General features: G+C 37.7%; 1 protein-coding gene and 1 long non-coding RNA gene across 17 annotated transcripts in view; one reads left to right on the forward strand and one right to left on the reverse strand.

Annotated features, from left to right (window-relative positions):
• Positions 1–1789, forward strand: part of LOC119805911 (zinc finger protein 120-like) — a 28575-nt gene extending 26786 nt beyond the window's left edge. For 8 of the 13 annotated variants that reach the window (XR_005284021.1, XM_038317681.1, XM_042054413.1 and 5 more), the window contains one exon: positions 1600–1789. Coding sequence is in view for 10 of the 13 variants with exons in the window: in XM_042054413.1 (XP_041910347.1) it covers positions 1600–1738 (139 nt within the window). In the remaining 3 variants the exon portion in view is untranslated. Of the gene's footprint in view, positions 1–633; positions 1406–1599 lie in introns of those variants that run through there. The other 5 variants (XM_038317677.1, XM_038317678.1, XR_005284026.1 and 2 more) reach the window with 4 other exon arrangements.
• Positions 1–18944, reverse strand: part of LOC119805913 — a 31543-nt gene extending 12599 nt beyond the window's left edge. For 2 of the 4 annotated variants that reach the window (XR_006020721.1, XR_006020720.1), the window contains exons 1-6: positions 18930–18944; positions 17592–17643; positions 8211–8342; positions 7348–7400; positions 6304–6391; positions 3999–4238 (exon numbers count right to left, since the gene is read on the reverse strand). This is a non-coding gene — a long non-coding RNA (uncharacterized LOC119805913). Of the gene's footprint in view, positions 1–3927; positions 4239–6303; positions 6392–7347; positions 7401–8210; positions 8343–17591; positions 17644–18929 lie in introns of those variants that run through there. The other 2 variants (XR_006020718.1, XR_006020719.1) reach the window with 2 other exon arrangements.
• Between the last annotated feature and the right edge of the window lie 2958 nt (positions 18945–21902).

Consider the following 21902-nt stretch of genomic DNA (forward strand, 5'->3'; position numbering starts at 1 on the left):
AATTTAAACTATATATATATATATATATACCTTATAAATGCAAATTACACAGATCTGAAATCCAGTTTAAGAAATACATTTTATTATGTATGGTGGTGCGTGCTCCTAAACTAGTTAACTCAGGAAGCTGAGGCAGGAGGATTTTGAGACTGGCCTGAGTGTAATATCCTACATCAAATACACAAATAAATGGTAGGGGTATGGCTCAGTATTGGAGTGCTTCCTTCACCTGTGTGAAGTTCTCAAGCCAAATCCCAGAACAGAAAATTCGAAAACAAGAAATGGGAGGATAAAGGGAGGTGCCACGGATCGGCTTAGGGGAGCCACTCAGACGGTGGGCGAAGCAGGGTCTTGGTACTCAGGAAGTCATGAGGTCGGTGACAACAGACAGACACAACACACAAGAGAGTGGTTGGAATCTACTGCGATTTTACTGAATTCATGTTTTCATTATATAGTATTCACACAAAGAACAAATCAGGAGGTCATGTATCATTAGTTGGCACAGTATGAAAGCCTGTTTTAGTCACATCAGCGATTTATAACAAAAGCATATTATCAGGGACAGGTGTTAGACATAAAGCATCATTAGAAGAGGAAATCTTTTTTTTAAAGATTTATTTATTTATTTAGTATCCTGCCTCTAGGCCAGAAGAGGGCACCAGATCTCATTACAGGTGGTTGTGAGCCACCAAGTGGTTGCTGGGAATTGAACTCAGGACCTCTGGAAGAGCAGTCAGTGCTCTTACCCACTGAGCCATCTCTCCAGCCCTAGAAGAGGAAATCTTGTCCTTGGGAACATAAACCTCAGACAAGTGGCTTCATCTTAGGTAAGAACAGAAAGCTTGTCTCATTATCACTATCATGGCCCTTCCTCTCTCTGACCCTTTATCTCATCTAGTGACCAAATATGACTAACAGCTCTCTGCACCTGCTTTATTCATAAAGAGCAGATCCCTCTGCCAAGAATGATTTTTGCGTTATTTAAAATACACATTCAACAAATAAGCTATGTGGAGACTAGCCATGGGAGGACCTACACGCTCCTATGGAGCCTTCCTTTATGTTCTATGACACAGTTCTGGATGTAACTGTGTCATTAATTTTTCTCCCCCTTTGTAGTGGTTTGAAAAGAGTCGTCCCCAAAGGGAGGCACTATTAGGAAATGTGGCTTTGTTGGTGTAGGTGTGACCTTGTGGGAGGAAGTATGTTGCTGTGGAGGCATGCTTTAAGGTCTAATATATGCTTAAGACACCACCCAGTTTCTCAGATCAATTCCTGGTGTGAGAGGTCCTTCTATCTATGTGTAGCTTTTATTGGTTAATGAATAAAGAAACTGGCTTAGCCTTTAGCAAGGTAGAACTTAGTTAGGCAGGGAAAACTAAACTAAATGTTGGGGAAAAGGAGGCAGAGTCAGAGAGAAGCCATGTAGCCCTCCTGGAGACAGATGCCAGAACTTTACCCAGTAAGTCACAGCCTTGTGGCGATACACAGATTAATGGAGATGGCTTAATTTAAGATTTGAGTTAGCTAGAAATACGCTTAAGCTATTGGCCGAACAGTATTGCAAATAATATGATTTCTGTGTGATCATTTCAGGGCTGAGCAGCTGGAAACAAACAAGAGGTATCCCACAACAACTTCCCGTTGCCTGCAAGATGTAAGACTCTCAGTTACTTATCCAGTACCATGTGTGCCTATATATTGCCATGTCACCACCATGATGACAACGGACTGAATCTCTGAACTGTAAGCAAGCCACACCAATTAAATGTTTTCCTTTATAAAAGTTTCTGTGGTTATGGGGTCTCTTCACAGCAATAGAAACCCTAAGACAACCCTCCTACCTCCTAATGTTAGTATTGAACCTAAGACCACCGAGTTACATTTCAAGTCTATAATATCATTCATCTGCTAGAACAAGCCCAAGACAGGCTGCAAGAAGATAATCAGCTGTCCATTTGGCCACCACAAGGCTGATACTTGAGGATGACTGACAGAATTCTTTCAAGACTGGGAATGTTTAGCTATCTGAGAGAAAAGAGGAAAGGCTTTAAGAGAGTTTCACCTAAGAAAGGCTGAAGTCAAACTACTATTTACCTGTACAAATGCCAGAAAAAGCCAGGTTAATCGACCCATCTGGTAGCATTTTAAAACTGAACAAGTAGTATGCAGAGGACCTAAAGGTGAATAAGGTATAGTCCCTGGCTCATTCCAGATACTGAGATGAACACAGCGACCCATTCAGTATAGTAGTAACTTATTAGTGCGGCCTAAACCAATTCTGTAATGGTCTGTCCTGTCCCTTTAAGAGACAAGCCACTCCCATTCCCCCACCTCCATCTGCTGAGGCAAGCTGATCTTCAGCTTCCAGTCTGGGTCCCTTCCTTCTTTAAGAGGCAGCTTCTGTCTCACTTCTCCCCACTTCTCCCCCCATTTCTCTCTTTCTCTCTCTCTGCTCTTCCTCCTTCTCCCCTTCCCTTCCCTAACCCACTAAATAATTATCCAACTTCACTCTGCATGGCGTGCCTGTCCATCTCTGTCTCTCACCCACCACATGGCTTCCTTCCTGGGACCCGGCTGCCTTCATGGCCTGCCGTAGTCTCAGGACCCACTGCCCACTGCTGCCATTCGGGGACCTATAGCATTTTACTTAAACTATTACAAATTCTTGTCTAGTTTCATGTCTACTGATGTGGGATGTCCTTCTGTACATATGTGGTTTTTATTAGTTGATGAATAAAGCTGTTATGGCCAATGGCTTAGCAGAGTAAAGCCAGGCGGGAAATTGAACAGAGAAAAAGAGAATGGGCCTCTCAGGTGGTAACATTGCATGTCTGTCAGCCTTGGGAAGCATTTTAAATTACTGATAGATATTACCTCACTGTCCTGAGAAACTATTCTCAGGAATAGAATCTTCTACTCTCACCAGCAATGTGAGAATGTCTTAACCCTTACCAACAGTAAAAATTATCATTCTCCCCCACACCTCTGTCATTCAGTACCAAGGATTGAGCCCAGAACTTGTCATATGCTAGGCAAGTGATCTAATACCCAAATACATCTTCATTCAAAGAAGACTATGTGGCTCTCCTTTGTAACAGAATCAGTGAAAGGAGATAGTCAACAGAGTTCTAAAGGCTTGAAAATAACCACAGATCAAAGATTTCAAAGTCAGCTTTTGTTTGTGAATTACTCATCCACACTATTTAAGGACTCTGAAAACATTAGATGTGTTATGTTCATAAGAGGATACTGATATTTTAGATTTCCTTACTATCTGCATTCTTTATCATGTATATGACTGTCCAGTTGCATGGAAAGGACCAGAGCTTCCATCATAAAAAATATGCCCACTATATAGAGTAATCTCACTAGTAATTCTAGGAAATAAGTAACTTTTCTAAATTTATTGAAGTTTTAATAGGCTTTTGAATGTGGCTCAAACACAGACTTTTGTAAGTGCTAGGCATAGGCTCTATTGTGGCCCTTTCTCCCTAGCTGAAAATAGAAAATATTTTTGGTTACTTTTAAATTCCTATCAACATCATTCAGAAAATCCAAATAACAGAAGTTTGTTTAGTTATTAATCATACAAGCTGTATCGTGTCAGTCCTGAATTTTAAAGTGCTTTTCAATGATTTTGTGGATATTTTTATAATTGTTCTAGAGAGAAAAAATACAAATTATCTTAAAAATTAAATGGCTGGAGATATAGCTCAGTTGACTGAGTTAATTGTCTGTACTTGTCTGCATGCATGAGGCTCAGAGTTCAATGCCCAGCACTGCATAGAATGAACATAGTTTACATGCCTATCATCTTAATACTTCTGAGACAGAGGCAAGAGGAATAGGAGGTTCAAGATTATCTTTGGCTATAAACCAAGTTTCTAGTTCTAATGGTAGTAAGTATATAAACACAAAGAATAAAGGAACAAAACCATGTGTATTTCCCAAGGACCCGAGGCCCCTGTGCATTAAGGTTTTTATCTGCTGACCTGCAGAGGACCTGTTTCACCCTCGTCCTCCACCACAGAAGAGTTAGCTTCCTATCACACAGCAAAGACCTTCAGCACACAAAGTCAGGGCTGCAGCTGGGAAGCCCTGCCCCTAGTCTCTCCAGCGATGTCCACACTGAGCATTGCAGCACTTGTAGAAGGTGGTCATTGGCTCATCTGCAGAACGGGTCTGAAGCTGCATGAAATAGGCACGCGGATGTTCACATTTGGGACATGGCTCTGACAAAGAGAAAAACCAGTCATCCACATTACACAAATACTATTAAGTATGGGTAAATATCTCATTCCCACGTTCATCCAGACTATGCTGCCAATGGTAAATTTGCCAATAGCAACATCCGACCCACAGCACACCAATACTAAGGGGACTGGAGAGACTGTGACTTTGAAAGCACCTTCCTAGTATCACTTTCTCAAATTTTACTGAAGACTGGATGGAAGCATAGCATGAGAAGGGTCTCTTGTAGTCTGTTTTGAGAGGCTATAAACAAAAATACCTGCCCAGGGTGGTAGTACACAGCTATATTCCAGGACGTAAGAGACTGAGACAAGAGGCTTGCCACAAGGCCAGCCTGGGCTATATAATAAGAGTCTATCTCAAAAATAAACAAATAGCCAGGCGGTGGTGGCACACGCCTTTAATCCCAGCACTCGGGAGGCAGAGGCAGGCGGATCTCTGTGAGTTCGGGACCTGCCTGGTCTACAAGAGCTAGTTCCAGGACAGGCTCTAAAGCTGCAGAGAAACCCTGTCTCGAAAAACCAAAAAATAAATAAATAAATAAATAAATAAATAAATAAATAAAAATAGATTTAAAAAATATTAAGCCCCTACTCATTTTCCATTTTCAAGGTTTTTGTTGTTTGCTTTTATAAAAACAAGTTCTTGGAGTTGGCCTCAAGGTCACTAGGTAGCCAAGATGACCTTCAGCTCCTGATTTTCCTGTCTCCACCTCTCAAACTGTACTACCACACCTAGCTAATTCTAACTTTTAACATAGATTTGTGTATTTCCTCAAACTCACAGAGATCTGCTTGTCTCTGTCTCTTGAGTGCTGGCACCACCCAGCTTCCCCAAAACTATTGACTGATTGACTGATTGAGATAGGGTTGAGAGTACTGGCTTACAAGCTTGAGCCACAAAACTTTTAAATCCATACAGAATAAAAAGCATGGATGACTGCCCTCTATGTATCTCTCCCCTTTCAACAACCATCAATATTTAAGTTTAAACCAACATTGAAACTTTTTTGTAATAAACTCCAAACCTGCTTCAAAAAGAGTATACCAGATTTTTATACTGGTCCAATCTGACCTGGAGAATCTAAATGAAACAATGGAGCGGGTATCAGTATGGTGATTTCCCTTTCAGAATATCTTTCCTTGAAAGAACCTGCTTTAAATTTTTTAATACAGCCAGGTGGTGGTGCACATGCCTTTAAACCTAGAATTTGAGCTGGGTGGTGGTGGTGGCACACACCTTTAATCCCAGCACGTGGGAGGCAGAGGTAGGCAGATCTCTGTGAGTTCGAGACCAGCCTGGTCTACAAGAGCTAGTTCCAGGACAAGCTCCAAAGCTACAGAGAAATGCTGTCTCGAAAAACCAAAACAAACAAACAAACAAAAAACCCTAGAATTTCGCAGGAAGACAGGTGAATCTCTGAGTTCGAGGCCAGCATGGTCTACAGAGTAGGTCCAGGACACACAGGGCTACACAAAGAAATTCTTTCTCAAAACAAAACAAAACAAATCAAATAAACCAAAAAGTTTAAATGCCTTGCTTAAAGAACGACTATATTGTAACTAAAACGTATCATCAAAATACTTCCTGTAGCCGGGCGGCGGTGGCGCACGCCTTTAATCCCAGCACTCGGGAGGCAGAGGCAGGCGGATCTCTGTGAGTTCGAGACCAGCCTGGTCTACAAGAGCTAGCTCCAGGACAGGCTCTAAAAAAGCTGCAGAGAAACCCTGTCTCGAAAAACCAAAAAAAAAAAAAAAAAAACTTCCTGTATTTGCAAACACAAGATATTTGTAATTACTGATATTTGTCATTATTTATATTTCCTTAGTTCTTTCATACTTACTGGGGGAGGGTGGAAAACAACTTTCCTTGAGTCAGCTATCTGAGCTTCAAGGGTCAAATACAAGAGCTTTTACCTGCTAAACCATGTCATTGGTCCTAATAATATACAGGGCTGTATTATAATAAATGACTTATTATTATTAAATATAATAAGTAATAATAAGCAGGGTTGAGTCACTGGCGTTGTAATGGAAAACTTCCCACCTGCAGTAGAGTCCACGTTCTCCCAGGCAGCTGCTCCACCAAGCACATCATCCACTTCTTTCAGTTTTGGATACTTTCGGTTTGTTACCTAACAAAAACAAGCCATCAGATTTCAAGTAATCATACAGTTTTAAAAGTGGGACACCAAACCATAACCCACCTGCAGCATTTACTCTACTTGGTAAATGGATACAAAATTTATCTTCTTCAAAGAGCACCAAGAGCCATTAAAATGTTGGGGTTTTGTGACTGAGATGTTCCCAAAACAACCCAGAGGTTCAATGTCAGAGACCTCTAGAGACTGGAGAAAACACCAGGCAGAGCAGGAAGAAGAGTTGAGTTAAACCCTACTCTTTTCTCACACCCATAAAACACCTAAGCCTAGCAGTATCATTTATCTGGGTATCCCAGCGTTTCCCGGGGACACGTTTGGCTGCTTTCCTAAGTTTGTCAGTCATCTCTCAAACTTCGAAACTACGTCACCATCCATATTATCACAGATCCAGACTCTAAACTGCACATAGCTCTAAAGTGTCACCGAGGTCTGGTGATGCGCATCTGCAGTCACAGAACTCAGGACACCAAGGGAAGGAGACACATATTTGTCTACATGTAAACTTACGTGGTTATTGGTCTCAAAATTCTCTAGACCGTATTGTTATAGAATACTTCAATAAGATATTGAAAAGAACATAATTCATGTTAGGTTTAGTAATAGCTACAATTTTTAACCATATTGCTGTTGTTCCTACTGCATATGTGGCTGATATTGCTTTACATACATCCTTGCAAACACTATAGGGCAATGGCATAAAGTGGAGAATAAAGGTAATTCCACTAAAATAAGGAAGATGAGGATGTACACTCCATATAGAATATAGTTCTTCAAGTTCTGATAAAGCAGTAAGACAACAAAAGGCAATCAAGGGGATTCAAATTATGAAGGAAGAAGTCAAACTTATTATTTGCGAACAATAAGTATTAGATTATGTGTGTAAGTAGCCTCAAAAACTCTACAGGGAAACTCCTACATAGGATAAATACCTTCAGTGATGTGGCAGGATACAAGGTCAACTCAAAAAAACATCAGTAGCCACCTATGTACAAATGATAAATGAGTTGAGAAAGAAATAAGAGAAACATCACATTTGAAAAAAGCCACAAATTACATAAACTATCTTGGGGTGATGTAGAGACACAAAGAAAACATTCTAGTATTGGCAATGGCACAATTATCTTTATGAAAGCGACCTCAACGACATAGGTCTTACCCTTACCAACATTGGGTCACGTGAGATCTCTGGCATCCCAGGGTTGGATTATTTTCCATCAGTCTAGAAGACCGGTTATAGCTGAACATCTTTTTCTGGCCATATATGATCTGGTATCTGTCTCTTCTGAACTATGATCAGCTGTAAATTATTGGGCTTATGTCCCTAACCCACCAACATTTGAGCCTGTCTTTTGGGGAGATACTGATGTGTTAGTGTATACCATCCCAGTATCCTCTCTCCTTCTTGGAATAATTTGACTTATCTGAATAATTTTGAGGCGTCTCAATATAATTTGACTTGTGTGGATAAAAAGAAACCAATAGGATTTGAAATGGTCCTTGTTTTCCAATGGGATTTCAACATTGCTTACAACCTGGTATTTAAAATAGGCAGATATTGTACTTATCTTCAAAGACTATGATCATAGTCTATTAATCATACCTGGGATAATATCACAGAAAATTAGAAAATGGCATATTCTGTATGCCCAGATTTTACATATTATATTTTAAAATATCAGCAAATTATTTGGAAAACATGTTTGGCCAAATTTGGAAAATGATTCAAAAATCAATGGATCAATTATGGACCATACGGTCAATTTTTTAAAACTTATTCTAAATGGAATCTTACCACTTGTGATTTGCTCAGTATTACCAGGATGAATTTAGATGAGAATAAGTGATAAATGGAAGCAGTTTTCTGGCACTGGGAGAAGGAAGAGTCATTGATGATCGCATTGCCTTACTCGCAGTCCTTAATGCACTGCAGATGCATATTTGGAAAAAAGTAATTGTCTTAAAACCTGTTCAGCTTTTTAATGCATCATTTGTTGGAACATAATGCACTTCTGCTTATATATTTCCCGTATATACAAGAGTAATGTTACTGCTTGTGTGCTACTACCACATATATTTTTAATAGGAAGAATAAATTTTACTACTGGAATTACTTTTCATCTTAAGTTTAACCCTCATAATCAATCACTTATGATACTGAACAGTAAACACATATTTGTCTACGTGTAAGCTTAGGTAGTTAGTTATTGGTCTCAAAATTCTCTAGATCATATTGTTATAGAATATTTCAAGAAGATATTGAAAAGAACAAAATTCATGTTAGGTTTAGTAATAGCTGCAATTTTTAACTGTATTGCTGTTGTTACTACTGCATATGTGGCTGGTATTGCTTTACATACATCCTTGCAAAAAAAAAAAACACTATAGGGAAATGGCATAAAGATTCTCATGAATCTTGATTCAGCAAGTTCAAATATATGCTGGACTTCAGACAGATTGATGTACTTAAGCAATCTGTGGGATGGTTGGGAAAGAAATTTGTGTCTTTGCAAGATACAAATAACTGTGTGGAGATTGGAATTCAACCACTTTTTTGAATTAATGATTAGGCTTATAACAATTCGTTACATGAAATCTTTTGGGAAATGCCTATGTTCAATCTTTCAATGATCACTTACATAATGATATAGGACTTTTGCTAAATCATTTCCCGATTCAGATGCCTCTAACATTGGCCAAATTGTTTGGCGACAAATTTACAGGATTAGGTGTTAGGCGGTTCTTACAACCTTATACTTTTATTTTGGATTATGAGTTTTATATTCGACAACTCCTTATACTTTTATTTTGGATTGAGTTTTATATCCAACAACACACAAAATATGTACATACTTTATGGTTAAAGCTCCTTTTGACTTGAAATAAAAATAACATAGGAAACTGGAGACACAGAACTGGCTCAGAGTGCAGGCTCCTCATGGGACAGGTGAGATGAACTTGGGACACAGTTGCTTGGCAAATCAAGCATAGATGAAAACAAACTTATCTCAAATGTTCTGTCAGAATGTGGACCCTGGATAAAAGATTGGACTTTGAGCTCATTTCTTCATGGCCTACCAGTTATAAAGAACTGCTTTGCTTCTGTATACTTTTTGCCTTGTTTTTATGTACTTGTTTTCATTTTCATTACTGCTATTAATTGAGGTATTGTTTATTGCAAGGAGCGAAGAGTTTCTAATGACCATGTACATGAGTAAAGGGGGGTTTCAGATTTGTGTTAATGCTTTTTACTAACCTGAACACTAAGCCATACCATAAACTCGAACATGAATGATGCCTAAATCCTCATGTGAATCTAAACCATAACCTGAACCCTAAAATATACTTCAAATCAGAAACACAGACAAAAACCTGAATACTAACCAAAACATGATCCCTAACCGGAACCCTAAACCTTACCCCAAAACCGAACCGTACCCTAACAGAAAACTTAACCCAACTCGTATCCCTGAAGAAACACTAACAAACCCACTTCCAGAACCTTGACCTGATCCCTGAAAGCAAACCGTTAAACCAGTATCTGAACCCAAACACAAACCATAAACCATACCTTAAATGGAACCCAAACACAAACATGAACACTAAACCAAACGTGAACCCCCTGACTCTCAAACTCTAAATCAAACCCGAAGACAAACACATACCATAAGCAAAACCAAAACACTAACAAAAACGAAAACTATAACCATAACACATATCTTAATCCAAACCTTTACTCCACCAAATTAAGAAACACAAAATGACAATTTTCTGGTTAGGTAACATATACCAAAATTAAATCAACAGGTGAAAAATTTAAAGACATATAAACTCCAAGGATATAGAAGCTGTCATATTCTTGAACATGAACGATCCCTAAATCCTCATGTTAATATAAACCATACTGAACCCTAAAATGTACTTCAAATCAGAAACACAGACAAAAACCTGAATACTAACCAAAACATGATCCCTAACCGGAACCCTAAACCTTAACCCAAAACCAAACCCTACCTAACAGAAAACTTATCCCAAACTCGGATCCCTAAAAAAACACTAACAAACCCTCTTCCAGAACCTTGACCTGATCACTGAAAGCAAACCCCTAAACCAGTATCTGAACCCAAACACAAACCATAAACCATACCTTAAATGGAACCAGAACACAAACATGAACACTAAACCAAACGTGAACCCCCTAACTCTAAACAAACTCTAAATCAAACCCGAAGACAAACACATACCATAAGCAAAACCAAAACACTAACAAAAACAAGAACTATAACCATAACACATATTAATCCAAACCTGTACTCCACCAAATTAAGAAACACAAAAGGACAATTTTCTGGTTAGGTACCATATACCAAAATTAAATCAACAGGTGAAAAATTTAAAGACATATAAACTCCAAGGATATAGAAGCTGTCATAGAAACCCTCACAAACAGAAATATCACAGGAGCAAATAGTTTTATAGTTACTCTGATACCAAAACCACAAAGACTCAAACAAGAAAGAATTACAAACTAGTCGTACTTATGAACATGGATGCAACAATACTCCAGAAAATGCTGGCAAACCAAATCCAAGACAACATCAAAAAAATCCTTCATAATCAAATCACCTTCATCCCAGAGATGCAAGAATGATAAAACATTCAAAAATCTATTCATGTGATCCATCATATAAATAAACTGAAAGAAAAACATGACCAACATATTACATACTAAAAAAGGAATTGACAAAATCTGATACACATTTATGATACAGGTCAGGGAGAGATCAGGGATACGAGGAGAATATTTAAACATAATCAACGCAATATACAGCAACCTGACGCCCAGAAACAAATTAAGTGGAGAAGAAAGGTAATTCCACTAAAATAAGGAAGATGAGGATATACACTGCATATAGAATATAGTTCTTCAAGTTCTGATAAAGCAGTAAGACAACAAAAGGCAATCAAGGTGATTCAAATTATAAAGGAAGAAGTCAAACTTATTAGTTGCGAACATTATTAGATTATGTGTAAGTAGCCTCAAAAACTCTACAGGGAAACTCCTACATAGGATAAATACCTTCAGTGAAGTGGCAGGATACAAGGTCAACTCAAAAAAACATCAGTAGCCCCCTATATACAAATGATGAAGGAGATGAGAGAGAAATCAGAAAAATATCACTTTTGAAAAAAGCCACAAATTACATAAACTATCTTGGGGTAATGTAGAGACACAAAGATGACATTCTAGTATTGGCAATGGCACAATTATCTTTATGGAAGCGACCTCGATGACATAGGTCTTTACCCTTACCAACATGGGGTCACGTAATATCTCTGGCATCCCAGGGTTAGATTATTTTCCAGCAGAAGACTGGTTATAGCTGAACATCATTTTCTGGCCATATGTGCTCTGGTATCTGTCTCTACTGATCAGTGATCAGCCCTAAGTTATTGGGCTTATGTACCTAACCCACCAACATTTGAGCCTGTCTTTTGGGGAGATACTGATGTGTTAGTGTATACCATCCCAGTATCTTCTCTCCTTCTTGGAATAATTTGACTTATCTGAATAATTTTGAGGCGTCTCAATATAATTTGACTTGTGTGGATAAAAAGAAACCAATAGGATTTGGAAATGGTCCTTGTTTTCCAATGGGATTTCAGCATTGCTTACAACCTGGTATTTAAAATAGGCAGATATCGTACTTATCTTCAAAGACTATGATCATAGTCCATTAATCATACCTGGGATAATATCACAAAAAATAATGAATTGGCATATTCTGTATGTCCAGATTTTACATATTATAATTTAAAATATCAGCAAATTATTTGGAAAACATGTTTGGGAAAATATGGAAAATAATTCAAAAATCAATGGATCAATTGTGGACCATACGGACAGTTTTTTAAAACTTGTTCTGAATGGAATCTTACCACTTGTGACTCGATTAATTGTACCAGGATGAATTTAGATGAGAATAAATGATAAATGGAAAGTTCTCTGGCATTGGGAGAAGGGAGAGTCAGTGATGATCACATTGTCTTATTCACAGTCCTTACTGCACTGCAGATGCATATTTGGAAAATCGTAACTGCCTTAAAACCTGTTCAGCTTTTTAGTGCATCACTTGTTGGAACAGAAGAATGCACTTATGCTTATATATTTACCTTATATACAAGAGTAATGATACTGCTTGTGTGCTACTACCACATGTATTTTTAATAGGAAGGATCAATTTTACTACTGGAATTACTTATGATTAGCAAATGTATTCATGTATTAATTCCTCTTAAGTTTAACCCTCATAATCAATGCCTTATGATTCTACATCAGTGAACACATATTTGTCTACGTGTAAACTTAGGTCATTCTTGAGCTCAAAATTCTCTAGATAATATTGATATAGAATTCTATAAGATTTTGAAAAACACCAAGTTAATGTTAGGTTTAGTAGTAGCTGTATTTTTTAACCTTATTGCTGTTGTTGCTACAGCTTATGTGGCTGTGGTGCTTTACATACATTCTTGCAGGCTTATGGGGCTGTTGTGCTTTACATACATTTATTGCAGGCTTATGTGTATGTTGTGCTTTACATACATTCTTGCAGACTTATATGGCTGTGGTGCTTTACATACATTCTTGCAGGCTTATGTGGATATTGTGCTTTACATACATTCTTGCAGGCTTATGGGCCTGTTGCGCTTTACATACATTCTTGCAGGGTTATGTGGATGTTGTGCTTTACATACATTCTTACAGATGAAACACTTTGTAGGGCAATGGCATAAAGATTCTCATGAATCTTGATTAAGCCATTTCAAACATATGCTTGACTTCAGACAGAGATTGATGTACTTAAGTTATTTGTATCTTTACAAACATATGCTTGACTTTTCAAACATATGCTTGACTTCAGACAGAGATTGATGTACTTAAGTTATTTGTATCTTTACAAGATACAAATAACTGTGTTGAGATTGGAGTTCAACCACTTTTTGCATTAATGATTGGGCTTATAACAATTCTTTACATGAAATCTTTTGGGCAATGCCTATGTTCAATCTTTCAATGATCACTTACATAATGATATAGGACTTTTGCTAAATCATTTCCTGATTCAGATACCTTTAACATTGGACAAATTTTTTGTGAAAAACTGACAGGGTTAGATCCTAGGGGGTTCTTACAACCTTATACTTTTATTTTGGTTTATGAATGAGTTTTATATTAAACACACAGAATATGTACATACTTTATGGTTAAAGCTCCTTTTGACTTGAAATTAAAAATAACATAGGAAACTGGAGACACAGAACTGGCTCAGAGTGCAGGCTCCTCATGGGACAGGTGAGATGAACTTGGGAAACAGATGCTTGGCAAATCAAGCATAGATGAAAACAAACTTATCTCAAATGTTCTGTCACAATCTGGACCATGGATAAAAGAATGGACTTTGAGCTCATTTATTCATACCCTACCAGTTTATAAAGAACTGCTTTGCTTCTGTATACTTTTTGCCTTGTTTTTATGTACTTGTTTTCATTTTCATTACTGCTATTAATTGAGGTATTGTTTATTGCAAAGAGGCAAGAGTTTCTAATGACTATGTACATGAGTAAAAAGGGATTTCAGATTTGAGGTAATGCTTTTTACAAACCTGAACACTATACCATACCATAAACTCAAACCCGAATGATACCTAAATCCTCATGAATATAAAACATAACCTGAACCATAAAATATACTTCAAATCAGAAGCCCAGACCAAAACCTGAAGACTAACCTGAAGACTAACCAAAAACTTGTTTGGGAAAATTTGGAAAATAATTCAACATAAATGGATCAATTGTGGTCCATATGGTGAATTTATTAACACTTGTTCTGAATGGAATCCTACCACTTGTGACTTGATTAATGTTACCAGGATGAATAGAAATGAGAATAAATGATAAATGGAAAGTTTTCTGGCATTGGGAGAAGGGAGAGTCAGTGATGATCTCATTGCCTTATTCACAGTCCTTACTGAAATACAGACGCATATTTGGAAAATCATAACTGCCTTAAAACATGTTCAGCTTTTTAATGCATCACTTGTTGGAACAGAAGAATTCACTTCTGCTTATATATTTATCCCTATATACAAGAGTAATGTTACTGCTTGTGTGCTACTACCATATGTATTTTTATTTGGAAGATTCAATTTTACTACTGGAATTAGTTATGATTAGCAATTGCATTCATGTATTAATTCCTCTTAAGTTTAACCCTCAAAATGAATCCCTTATGATACTACATCAGTGAGCACATATTTGTCTACATGTAAACTTAGGTCATTCTTGGGCTCAAAATTCTCTGGACCATACTGTTATAGAATTCTTCTATAAGATATTTAAAAAATCCAAATTTATGTTAGGTTTAGTAATAGCTGTACTTTTTAACCTTATTGCTGTTGTTGCTACAGCTCATGTGGCTGTTGTGCTTTACATACATTCTTGCAGGCTTATGGGGCTGTGGTGCTTTACATACATTCTTGCAGGCTTATGGGGCTGTTGTGGTTTACATACATTCTTGCAGGCTTATGGGGCTGTTGTGCTTTACTTACATTATTGCAGGCTTATGTGGATGTTGTGCTTTACATACATTCTTGAAGGCTTATGTGGCTGTGGTGCTTTACATACATTCTTGCAGGCTTATGGGGCTTTTGTGCTTTACATACATTCTTGCAGGCTTATGTGAATGTTGTGCTTTATGTACATTGGAACAGAAGAATTCACTTCTGCTTATATATTTATCATTATATACAAGAGTAATGTTACTGCTTGTGTGCTACTACCATATGTATTTTTATTTGGAAGATTCAATTTTACTACTGGAATTAGTTATGATTAGCAATTGCATTCATGTATTAATTCCTCTTAAGTTTAACCCTCAAAATGAATCCCTTATGATACTACATCAGTGAGCACATATTTGTCTACATGTAAACTTAGGTCATTCTGGGCTCAAAATTCTCTGGACCATACTGTTATAGAATTCTTCTATAAGATATTTAAAAAATCCAAATTTATGTTAGGTTTAGTAATAGCTGTACTTTTTAACCTTATTGCTGTTGTTGCTACAGCTCATGTGGCTGTTGTGCTTTACATACATCCTTGCAGGCTTATGGGGCTGTGGTGCTTTACATACATTCTTGCAGGCTTATGGGGCTGTTGTGCTTTACATACATTCTTGCAGGCTTATGGGGCTGTTGTGCTTTACTTACATTATTGCAGGCTTATGTGGATGTTGTGCTTTACATACATTCTTGCAGGCTTATGGGGCTTTTGTGCTTTACATACATTCTTGCAGGCTTATGTGAATGTTGTGCTTTACGTACATTGGAACAGAAGAATTCACTTCTGCTTATATATTTATCCTTATATACAAGAGTAATGTTACTGCTTGTGTGCTACTACCATATGTATTTTTATTTGGAAGATTCAATTTTACTACTGGAATTAGTTATGATTAGCAATTGCATTCATGTATTAATTCCTAAGTTTAACCCTCAAAATGAATCCCTTATGATACTACATCAGTGAACACATATTTGTCTACATGTAAACTTAGGTCATTCTTGGGCTCAAAATTCTCTGGACCATACTGTTATAGAATTCTTCTATAAGATATTTAAAGAATCCAAATTTATGTTAGGTTTAGTAATAGCTGTACTATTGGATCACCATGTTTTAAAGTTAGAACTTCACAACAATACTATCAAGAATCCTACAAATTCATGGAAATTGAACTGTAAATAATTGAACCAACCATGGATCAAGGAAAATATAAAGAAATTAATGACTTCCTAAAATTAAACAAAAATGAAGCCACAGAGTACCCAAAACTATAGAACACTATTAAAGTAGTGCTAAGAGGAAAGTTCAAAACACATAAAGAAAGTGGAGAAAGGTCACTAGACAAACCCTTATCCAAACTAATAAAAAAGCAGCGAGATAACATCAAAATTAACATAATCAGAAATTAAAAGGGATACATAACAGACACTAAGGAAATCCAGAGAATTGTCAGATCACACTACAAAAATGTATAGTCCACAAAATCGAAAACATAAAAGAAATGGACAATTTTCTAGTTAAGTAGTATATATCAAAATTAAATCAAGACCAGGTGAGCAATTTAAATAGATGAATAAACTGTAAAGAAACAGAAGCTGTCATCAAAAACTATCTTTTAGTTAGAGTACTACTGAGTGGTTAAAAAAACAATGATGTTAAATTTTGCATGCAAAAGGATGGAACTAGAAAACACCATCCTGGGTGAGGTAACTCAGACCCAAAAAGATGAATATGGTATGTACTCACTCATAAGTGGATACTAGCTATAAATAAAGAATATTGAGCCTATAGTTCATGATCCTAGAATAGCTAAGTAACAAAGTATACACTAAGAAAAACATACATAGATCAACTTGAAAAGTTAAAATATACAAGATCACTTGAATAAAAATGGGAACCCAGGAATGGAGGAAAAGGGAAGGTAGAGGAGGGGAAAAGGAAGGGGTGAGAATAGATGAAATGGGATAGTTGAAAGGGAGGGAGGTCAGAGATGAGAGCAAGGAAAGAGATATCTTGATTGAGGGAGCCATTATGGAGTTAGAAACCTGACTCTAGAAAAATTCCCAGGAATCCACAAGCATAACCCCAGATAAGACCCTAAGCAAGAGTGGAGGTGACCTGAGCTGGCCTTGTCTTGCAGTCAGACTAATGAATAACTTACATATCACCAAAGAACCTTCATCCAGCAACTGACCCACATCACAGCTATGGACTGACCTTTCAAAGTCCAATTGAAGAGTGGAAGAAATGAGAATATGAGCAAAGAGGTCAAGACCACGATGGGTCCACCCACTGAAATAGTTTAAATGAGCTTCTTGTGAGCTCACCATCACCACTCAGACTAGGAAGGAACCATCATAGGTACAAACTATTCCCTTGAATGTGGTTGACAGTGGTATGGCTGGGGCAGACGGATGGGCCACTGGGAGTGGCACCAGATTTATCTCTACTGCTTGTACTGGTTTTCGGATACCTGTTCTCTTTGGATGGATACATTGCTCAGCCTAGATATAGTAATAGGGGCTTGGACCTTCCACAAAGCAATGTGCCTTACCTTCTCGAAGGAATGGATGGGTGGCTGCTTGTTTGTTCCCAGCTGCTCAGACCTAAAATAATCACACAGAAGCCATATTATTTGTAATGCTGTTTTGTAAGATGAAGGGCCAGCATTAAAACAATTCAAAGACTGCATAACATACAGTATCAAGATTCTCCGTGTATTTTCCATCTTTATGTGGATTTACTTAACCTCCATTTCTTTTATTTTTACTTTTACTTTTTGAGACAGGTTCTCTGTATATCTTCATCCAGGAACAACTCAGTAGAGCAGGCAGTCCCTGAACTCACAGAGATCTGCCTCCCCAGTGCTGGGATTAAAGGTGTGTGCTACCACACCTTGAACTCACAGAGCTGTCTGTCCCTGCCTCCCAGGCATTGGGATTAAAGGTGTGTTCCACCACACCCTGAAGTACCAAGGTCTCAGAGGTCAATCTACCTCTGGCTCCAAAGTGTTGGGATTAAAGGTGTGTACCACAACACCCAACTACTCTTTTTTCACTTTAAGAACTTTAACCTATAGCCTACATATTTTAAACACACTATAAACCATTTAGAGGTTTTCTTCATCTTTGACTCTCTCTTTACTGTATATCTCTTTTTCTGACCACATGAGTCTTTATGGAGAGGATTAAAGCCATGGCTTTGACAGCTGGATCTAGCTTTCTCTGATTCCAGCCTTGTGGCTCAGGTACTGGCCAGAGCAGCATTGATTTCCACAACTCTACAGTGTTTCAAGGTCCCTACCACCAAGCAAGCTGCAGCATTCTGCTCACAGACCATACTCAAGTGCTTTCGTAATCGGACTTACTGACTGAAAGAATCAGAGTTTGCCCTGGCAGGACAGCCAAGAAAGTCAGCATTTTAAAACTGCTCAGCTTTTTTTCTGCTATGGCTGAAAACTGAAAAGCATATGTTTACCTTTTCATCAACACCGTTTAAATGTTTCATGGCAGGAACTCTTAAAATAGCTGCAGGGTTTTGCAGCTAAAGCTGGGTCAGGAAGCTTCCCTTACATGAGAGTGCTTACTTTCCTCTAGGAAGCAGACCCAAGAAATTACTGCTACCTAGAAAACATGCTTAACTGTATTCTTTCTATAGCTTTCTCAGACATTCTGTGGATGCAGTTATCCATGTGGACGCCATTCTGTAACATGAGGGGGGCCTGCATGTTGAGGTTTCTGCCCAGTTCCCCACCAGCTGACAAGCCGTAAACAAAATCAGAGATCTCCATAAGATATAAAACTGATTGGCCCAGTAGCTCTGGCTACTTATTAGCTCTTGTGGCTTAAAGTAATCCATTATTCTGATCTATGTTAGCCATGTGGCTCAGTACCTTTCATCGCAGGGCAGATCACATGTTGCTTCTTAGGAGTCTGGGCAGGCGTAGAGGAAGAGCTATAACAATCAAGAATGGGAAAAATATTCATGATCAATATTTATAAAAACATTGAGGATAAATATTTATAGAAATATTTAAAAAATGGAATAATTTAGTATCTCCTTCCTGTCACATCGATTATAGCAAAAAATGTAGATTCTGCCCTATCTACCTCCACAAAACCATGAACACCTGAGAAACCTTGGTAGCTCCTTTTGTCCACTGGTACTAAACATCACTGAATCATGTCATTATAGCTGGTGATAGCAGAAAGTTAGAAGTATCTAATCATGTATTGCTAAGAGACAATAAACATCACCATAAGACTACCAGCTTTTAAACTATTTAAAGATTCATAAGACAAACTTGAAAGTGAAATGCAATATCCAGAAATTCTAGAAACCACAACATCAATTTTCAAATCTCTTCCCAATGCACATCAAGAGCATGACTGTTTGTACACTGAACAGTGATATTACAAGCATAATATCCTACCATGACAGAGCTGCAGAGTCTCCCTCTACCCAGGAAATCCATACTCAGGGATGCTCAGAGGACAAGACAAACAGAACCATAGCTTGCCTCATGGCCAATCAAAATCCCAGGAGAAATGACAGATGAACAGACCTTCTCTGAGCACCCTACACTCACCATGGCATAGCTTGTGGACTTCCTTACAACTCATTACAACAGAAGCAGAGAAGACTCCTGGAAAAACCACTTGTAAGCTACCTACTGCTTACTAAGCTTTCCCAGAGTCTCTAACTGTCTACCACCACCCAGCAGGGCCTCAGAATATTATCAGCTCCCATAATGAGTAATCAGAGATCAAATTACTCAGATATCACAAAACTTTCTGCTCTGCCCTTCCAGTTCAGTGGACAGGGCTGTAGTCTAGAAGGTTAGTATTTTAGTAGACATTCCTCTACTTTCCTAAAGCTTACCCTGCTCCTCATCCAAAGCACAGGGTGCTTTGTATGCACATTCCATACACACTCAATGTGCACTGCAGCCAAATGCAGGTCACATTCACAACTGCTGTTAAACAAAAGCAAGACAAGAATGAGAAGACACTGAAGGGTCATGGTAAGGCTTGAGGATAAGAGAATGTGGATGATATAGTTATAATCTCAAGAAATTATTTTGAAAAGTTGAAACAGGATTTATGACAATGTGTTCCAGAAACTAGGAATTTGTACTAGAGCACAAAGATCTCTCTCAAACTTGTACCTCAGGATGTCTATCTAAAACCAGTAAAATAACAGTCCTGTTAGGCAGACACACAAAATTTCACTCTGATCTATTTTGGTTGAACTACTGTAACTATAGCAATTTGATTTCATGATATGTTCAGTTCTTTATCCAGATTCTTGATTGCCTGGTCTGTAGACATCAAGTTATGACAATCAGGACATTTAGGGAGCACCTAAAATTCATTATCTAGTTCCACATTGCTAATCTCAACTACTGTTGATGTAGGAAAGTTCTCAACCAATGTCCCGTCTCTCCCTTTCTGCACTGTGAATCTACCAGCTTCACTTATAGATAAAATCTACAGAAATTGAAGGATTCTCATTCACTGATCTATTTCTCCTTCACACAGACCAGTCAAGGTCCAGCCTGGTAAGAGTTGCTGGACTATCTTTCCATCAATGGGGTAACAGAGGCAGGATTATGGAATTCACAGCAATTCTCAGTTACAAAGCATGATACAAGTTTTAGCTAGAGGAGACATTAATCTAAACCAGTTGTTCTCAATATCCCTAGTACTATGACCCTTTAATACAATTACTCATGTAGTGACACCCCATCTATAAATTTATTTTTGCTGCTACTTCATAACTATATTTTTGCTACTGTTATGAATTATAATATAAATATCTGTACTTTATGATGATCTTAGGCCAGTCCTATGCTAGGTTCATTTGATCAATCCAAAATGAGCCATGACCCACCAGGTTGATAACCACTGCTCTAAACTGATAATTCAAATACTGGGAAACACTGGAAAATAGAAAAAAGATAAAAGCAGTAATGCCTTTGAAGAAAATGAAATCTAAAAAATTATAATAATTCAATTATAAAAATGATAAAAATAGTTGAACACTTAGTTATACTGACTTTGAAACAGAGTAGGTACTTCCCTGGTAGGGAGAATACCATTAATAAGAGAATGCATGACTTTGTCCCTTGTAAAAAGTTAGCTGCTGAGTGCTCAAAGCTGAAACATGGAGATACAACCAATGGCCTGTGTCTCAAACATCTGAGCTGACATAACTATGTCAACCAGGATTGAATACATCTGTACGTGAGTTTATTAATTGGAAACTAAATATGTAGTAATTCAAGCTATCCCTAAATTGTACATACACCAGTGTCTGTCTTCAATTGCATGAGAGGAATTAATGTATGATGGGAAATTACACAGAAAGTCACACACTGTGCCCAATCAAGTCGTTCTTTGTAATGAATAGCTCTGAAGATCACTCCCTTAAACTTCATTCTGTGATCTAGTTATTGTCCAGTCTTTTTCCCCCTTCCAGTGTACACAGTATACTGTTCCTACTCTTCTGGTATGAAGGGAGAAACCATGTTCCATGCAAATCCTTTTATTGTTATTGCAATGGACGGTACAAGATATGACTCAAACTGGTAATTTTAGAACTCTGTGGTGCTGCATACTTGTAATCCAAAAATTTATGGCAGTTATTCAAGAGGATAGCAAGGGTAATACCCTGTGGGGCTACAGACAGGATTCAAGTTGACCTCAATCAGTATAGGGAACATTGACTGTAAACTGTGTTTCTAAAAAGTGAAAAATGCAGCTGTTCTAGAATTATTATACTTTCATGGCACACAGGTTGTGACCCTGTAATGGCCCCTTGAGCAACATGTTAGAGGCCTTTGATGGGAAAGTGGGTCTTTTAG

Source organism: Arvicola amphibius, unplaced genomic scaffold (genome assembly GCF_903992535.2).
Source record: "Arvicola amphibius unplaced genomic scaffold, mArvAmp1.2, whole genome shotgun sequence".
Taxonomy (NCBI): domain Eukaryota; kingdom Metazoa; phylum Chordata; class Mammalia; order Rodentia; family Cricetidae; genus Arvicola; species Arvicola amphibius.